General features: G+C 38.4%; 1 protein-coding gene across 1 annotated transcript; it reads left to right on the top strand.

The window, feature by feature from the left end:
- Positions 1-3,909: 3,909 nt before the first annotated feature.
- LOC138899164 (uncharacterized) lies at positions 3,910-5,079 on the top strand. Its single transcript, XM_070185286.1, has 3 exons — positions 3,910-4,045; positions 4,153-4,543; positions 4,656-5,079. Exons 1-3 carry the CDS (start codon positions 3,910-3,912, stop codon positions 5,077-5,079), a joined length of 951 nt encoding a protein of 316 aa, XP_070041387.1.
- The last annotated feature ends 1,708 nt before the right edge of the window (positions 5,080-6,787 follow it).

Here is a 6,787-nt window from a genome sequence, read left to right as displayed (position 1 = left end):
GATTTTGATTATTTTATATGATTCTATTTTTTTTATTTTGGTATTTAAATGCTGAATCTATAAGAGAAATTGAGGATTTTTGTCTAAAATTTTATAAAGTGAATATTTGAGTTTTTAACATCTATTCGGAGTCGGATTTGAGTGAAACTAGTATGGTTGAACTCGTAATTGAATGGGTTATCGGATTTTAAAAGTTTTGTCGGGTTCTGAGGTGCGGGCCCGGATTTGACTTTTTGGTTGACTTTGGGACTTTTGATTAAAGATTTGACCTTTATCGATTGTGTTTGTTTCCTTAGGCATTAATTGATGTATTTTAGTTTCTTTTGGCTAGTTTCGAGCCGTTCGGAGGTTGATGCACGTGGGATGGCATTTCTAGAGTATTCAACTTGTTCAAGGTATGTAACACTTCTAAACTTGGTGCTGGGGGTATGGATCCCTGAATATACGTGATATGTGTTTGGTGTTGAGGTGACGCACATACTAGGTGACAGGCGTGTGGGCGTGCACCATGTGAATTATGACTCGGTTATTTCTGTGGTACTGTGTTGTTACCTAATCTTATTTTTATCCATGAGATTTCTATGTGTTAGAGTAATTGAGATGTGATCCATGTTAGAAACCATGGTTAGGCTATATGCTTATTTTGTTAGGACCCACTGAGGTCATATCTGTTGTGGAGTTATTTGCAGTTACATACTCAGTCATACTCATTCATTTGCATATCATATCTCAGTCTCTATTTCTATTTATTGATATATTATATCATCATTTTTGGGTTGATTTTTATGACATTGTGACCCCGAGAGACTGGAGAGACTGATGACTGAGTGAGGCCGATGGCTTGTTTATGAGTGATATTTATGGGATCGGGCTGCAAGCCATAGCAGGCTTTATTGATTCATGCTATGATTGGCTTATTATAGCGCTTGGGCTGGATCTGTCCCACTGGAGTCTGCACACCCACAATGAACATATGTAACTACTGAGTGCGAGTGCCGAGTGCAAGTGCGAGTGCCAAGAGTGAGTGTTGAGTGATTGAGAGGACTGACTGACTGGGAGGACTGAGTGACTGTGAGGACTGAGTGATTGGGAGGACTGAGTGACTGTGAGGACTGAGTGACTAGGAAAACTGAGCAAATTGATACTCTGAGAGTATGCATATGGTTTTATAATTGCATTGCATTTGACATGTGATGGTAGGCTATAATCTCATATTTTAATCGATTATTACTTTCCAATTTACTGCACTTTAGTTGAGTTTGAGCTTTAATCACTAGTATTTTGTACTAATTATGTGTTTTATGTCTTGTAGGAGTGGTTTCGAACTATGTAGATGTTATGAAATAAATTCAAGTGATTTGGAGCTTTGAAATCTGAGTAAAAGCCCAAGGAATTAAGCCGGGATCGTATTCGGGGATCAACGGATGATAGTGGAACAAAACGAAGAATCGAACAGGCATATTGTGCAGTGTCTAGTAAAAGGAACATAACCTTTCTCTTGGAACTCCGTTTGGGCTGCACAATATATTGTTGGAAAGATAATTCAAAGGGCTACAACATTCTTGTTTTACGTTTGTTCAAATTCCCAACGAAATTGGGTGAATATTTCACGGCAAGTGCGCGGCCGCGCATATGGGGCAGAACAGTGTGAAAAGTGTGCGGCCAAGTGCGCGGGTACACTTCCAGGTGCGCGGCCGCACAAGTCCAACTCCGAAAAAGTGTTCTTTTTTGCGTAGGAGAAGGTTTATTTGTTTGGGCCCGACCCTACTTGGTATATATACATAGAAAAATGGTATTTTGAGGACTTTTGACATAATTTAGACCTAAGGATGCTAAGGAGAAGGGGGAGAAGCAAGAGCACAAGGATTTCACTGTTCATCCCCATTCAAGACAAGGGTTTGGATGTTTTATATTTTGATTTGACTTAAACTTAATTGTGATGAATTTCTCCATATCCATGAAGTAATTCTTCCTTAAGGATTGATGGATTTGGTATTTTGAGAATTGTTTGTGGCTATTAACTCTAGTTTTACGTATTGAATCGTTTTGAGTATTTTTATTGTTGCATATATATTCACTTGTTTATGTAATCGAAAGAGGCATAATTTGTGATATTCTGCATTATCTTATTAGTTGAATTCATTGATTCTTGTTTCAATCAACCCCTATTTTCTCTCCTTGATATCTTCTTGATTACTCTTGTTGCAATTGTCATTAGCCAATAGTTAGACTTTTAGTTAATATTAGTTTTAATTCACACAAATCTAAATTATTGATCATCTTGAATAGTAATAAAGCTGTAAACTATGAAAATACTATTTAACTTCAATCCCTGTGGATACGATATTTTCTATACTATATTAGACTAGCGAGCATAATTTTGTGTTGTATTTTTAGCTTGTTAAATTTTGGCGTCGTTGCCGGGGATTGGCAATCAAGAATGTTTGAAATAGTTTGTAGTTCTAATTCAAGAATCTTTGTATTTATTTTTATTTTATTTTTCTCTTTTTACGTTTGGGTGTTCTTTGACTGTGCGCAGGCTACATGTTAGATTGGTGCATAACCCGATCTTTAGGGAAGGAATTGCAACCATACGAACCTGAAATCGAGAAACATCTACTACAATTGAGGAAGGAAAGAAATCTCTCCGAGAATATAGAAACGGTTGGGCAATCCTCAACCAAAGAAAAAATGGCGGGAGATGATGATAATGTTGATTTGGCTGTGAGAGAGGCAGCCCAACTTAGAGAGAAGGCTGCAAGAGATACTGAAGAAGCAGCACTCAGAGATGCAAACATTGCTTATGAGGAGGAGGGAGCTCGAAGACTAGCTCAGAATCAGCCTTTGGCTCCAGACCAGTTCGGAAATATAGCTCCAGTCCAAGGGAGACCACTTGGTGATTATGCTAGACCGGTTTACAACCAAGGTTTATCAAGTGTGAGACCACCTCCAATTGCAGCTAATAATTTTGAGCTGAAGCAAGGGTTGCTTCAAACCCTCCAAAACAACTATGTCTTTAGAGGAAAGATGAACGAAGATCCAAATAATCATCTGATGGACTTCGAAGAGATTATGAACACCTCTCAATATAATGGTGTATCACAAGATGCAGTTTATCTAAGTGCATTCCCCTTCACTCTGAAAGATGATGCAAAGCACTGGCTTCAAAGCTTGTCCCAGGGATCAATTAGAATATGGGAGGAGATGACCTCAAAGTTTCTTACTAAATATTTCTCCTCAGCTAAAACGGGCAATTTTAGAAGAGAAATCTATAACTTCTTCGAGAATGAGACTTAGACTGTGTTTGAAGCGTGGGAGAGGTTTAAGGAGATAGTGTGGATGTTTCAACATAGCGGAATTGAACTCTGGATGCAACTCCAGGACTTTTGGGATGGATTGACACCAACCTCACGTAGAACATTGGTCAATGCAGCTAAAGGTCCGTTAATGAAGAAGACTCTAGAGGAGATAGTCACTATTCTAGATGAGTTATCTAAAGATGCAAATCAGTGGCCCTCAGAGATTGCTGAAAGAATAAGATCAACTGGTGTTCACCAAGTTGATACTAATACATCGGTGCAGGTACAACTTGATGTCATGGCAAAGGAAATAAGGAAGCTAACCTTAGCTTTAATACATAATGAGCCTCATGCAACATGTGACATATGTGGAAGAGGACACCCTACTCATGAGTGTCAAGCTTCAATGGAGAAAGTTAATGCTGTGGGTAACTACAATTTCAATGCAATGGGTCAGAAGCACCCCGGTGTTTCATGGAGTTCACCCGGGGGTACAACAAATACATGGCAACAAAACAACTCCAAATTTCACGGAGCTCCTAGTTTTGTGAATCAGTAGAGGCCGCAGTTTCAGCTTCAACAAACAATTCAGTCTGGGTTAGAAGATATAATGAAATCCTTCATTGTCAAGACTGATGAAAGATTAGATGCTCATGGGGCAGTTATCAAAGAACTTGGTACAGGTTTGTGTAACTTGGAGAGACAAGTAGGACATATTGCAACTGTATTATCTGAGAGGATCCCAGGTACTCTGACTGCTGATACTTAAAAGAATCCCAAAGAAACGGTAAATGTTGTGACCTTGAGAAGCGGACAAGTATTGAAGGATCCCACTCCAATTTAAAAAATGAAGCTGCACCTGAAAAAGAAAGTGGGAAGGAGCTAAAAATTGAAGATGATGATAAAAAGACTAAGAAGAAGAAAGGCAAGAAGGGAGCTGAGAAAAAGAAAAAGGAGGAAACTTCAAGAAGGGAGGACACTAATGATGGGAGCAAGCACATGCCTGCTCTACCTTTTCCTCAAAAGCTCTATAAAGAAAAGCTGGACAAGCAGTTTGAGAGATTTCTAGACATGCTAAGACATGTTAATGTAAACCTGCCATTCACAGATGTTCTCTCACAAATACCAGCTTATGCAAAGTTCTTGAAGGAGATCCTTACAAAGAAGAGGAAGATAGAAGAGACCTCGGTGGTCAAGCTCACAGAGCACTGCAGTTCTATCTTGCAAAATAAGCTCCCACAAAAGTGTGGAGATCCAGGGAGTTTTACTATACCTTGCTCTTTAGGCACTCTAAATTTTGATAAGTCTATGTGATTCTGGTGCCTCAATTAATCTAATGCCATTGTCTATTTACAGGAAACTGGAGAAGGAGATTGGAGAGATAAGGTCGGTGTCAATATCTTTGCAGCTGGCAGACCAAACGACTATAACACCCGAGGGGATAGTAGAAGATGTATTGGTGCGGGTGGATAAGTTCGTAGTTCCTGTGGATTTCATAGTGGTGAATATGGAGGAGAACAAGGAGGTCCCCCTCATCCTAGGAAGACCATTTTTAGCAATGGATAGAGCTATACTGAATATACATGATAAAAAACTAATTCTTATAGTGGGTGAGGAGACTGTGACTTTTGAGATGAATGTAGCAACTGCAGTGAAAAAGGAGAAGCCAACTGCAAGTGTTAAGTGGAAGGTGAAGAGTTCAAAAGAGAAGGCTCCAGTGATTGAGAAAGACAAGTGTAGGGTGTACCCTAAGAAGGCTGAGAAGAAGTTGTCCGCGTAGATGTGTGCACTAGTTCGGGTGCGTGGAATGGAGCCCGACTTCAACTCAGACCCCGACTGAAAATTTAGGGAAGTTTCCTTTACCTTATGCTTTTTAATTGTGTGTCATGGGGATATGCCATAACTTAAAGTGTAGGGTAGGGGGATATTTGTATGTTGTATGTATATGTATTTTAGTTTGTGTTAATTTTAGTAGTTAGAGATAGAAAAAATTGAAAAAAACATAAAACTTTTAAAAATTTTGAATTTTTCCGATGATGGATATCATTCGACGGGTTTCTTAAGGGAAGTAAGTCGAACGAAAAAGAAAAAAAGATTCTCTTTTGTAGGTAGTGTATCAATTCCCCCTTGGTTTTTCTTTGTGCCGCGGTTCTTTTCCAAGGGTTTTGTTTGAAGCGGGTGTAGTTAGTTTTTGATTTTCTAAGGAGTAGGGAACGTTGTGCTATGATTTGAATTGAAAGCAATGCCCTCTTGGCTTTGTTATGGCTTGAGAATAGTAAGTGTTTTAGTTGTGACGCTTAGGCTCAGATTTTAACTCTTGGATAAGTGCCTTAATTTGTATGATCTTAACTTTGCTTAATTGCTTTGACTAGAGTGTCTTGATGAGGCCAATCCTGAGTGAGTTATGTGCCATGTGTGTGAGAGATTTTTGTGTTATTCTGTACATTGCATTTGATATCTAAAACTTACCCCGTGTGTTTGCAAAGCAAAATAGTAGTTTTATTCAGTCTTGGAAGTGATTTACGCATTTCTTTGTTGAGCCAATTATATTCTATTACCCACCTAATTGTTATGTAATCATATTTAACCCCATTGAGCCTATAATCCTATTTCTTTGGCAACCACATTACAAGCCTTACCCAATTATTTGAATTGATCATATATTTGAACCAATTACCTCTCGTGAGCACTTGAAATTATTAGAAAATTTGTAAAAGTTGAAGTGTGGGGTGGTTGGTTTGGCTTTTGAGTGGAACTATTGAAATAAGGAGAAAGGTGCAATGAATTGAAAAAAATAAGAGCCACTTGAGTTGAAAAAGAAAATTTAAAAATAGTTGTATTGTTGTGAACGAGATTCATTGATAAGTGGTAACTCTTGATGTAATGGTGCTTAAATAATTTGGGGAGTTAATGCATGTTGATGTCAAGGTGGAGTATGGTTTGACATAAGTCTGGGGTTTGAACTATGAAATGTATGTATTAAAGTGCTTAGGGAGGTGTAATCACTCTTATATCTAAATATATCCTACCTGTCCCATAGCCTACATTACAACCAGCTAAAATTCCTACTTGATCCTTGACTGAATGAGCTCAATTAGTAGAGTAGTACTCTACAGGCAAGCCTATGGTTCATATTTTATGGCATATGAATGTTGTTTCTGAGAGTGAGTGAATTCTTTCTATCTTGAGTTCCTGATTGTTCTTAATTTTTATTGTGTGTGGAACTACTCTCTATTGTTGTGTTAGGGCACATGATTCATGAAGGAAAGGTAATGTCATTGACCTCTATGTTAGAGTAAGTGAGTGAGTTGTGAATAATGCGTGGTACTTGTGAGTCAAATCTTGAGGTGAAGGTGTTACACTATTGTGCTTAGTCTATTTTAAATATTCTTGGCGTGATGAGTTAGGAGAGTTACTTAGTAAGATTGTGTCTATATAGAGTGTGGTTTGACTGCTCGACAACGAGTAGTGGTTTAAGTGTGGGGTGT

The sequence above is a fragment of the Nicotiana tomentosiformis genome, chromosome 9 (genome assembly GCF_000390325.3).
Source record: "Nicotiana tomentosiformis chromosome 9, ASM39032v3, whole genome shotgun sequence".
Lineage (NCBI taxonomy): Eukaryota > Viridiplantae > Streptophyta > Magnoliopsida > Solanales > Solanaceae > Nicotiana > Nicotiana tomentosiformis.
This window is presented reverse-complemented; position numbering and strand designations above follow the sequence as displayed.

Coding starts and splice junctions, on each gene's coding strand:
- LOC138899164 (XM_070185286.1), top strand. CDS start 3,910: ATGAAATCCTTCATTGTCAAGACTGATGAAAGATTAGATGCTCATGGG. Junction 4,046..4,152: donor ATTATCTGAGAGGATCCCAG/GTACTCTGACTG, acceptor TAAAAAATGAAG/CTGCACCTGAAAAAGAAAGT. Junction 4,544..4,655: donor CAAAATAAGCTCCCACAAAA/GTGTGGAGATCC, acceptor GTCTATTTACAG/GAAACTGGAGAAGGAGATTG.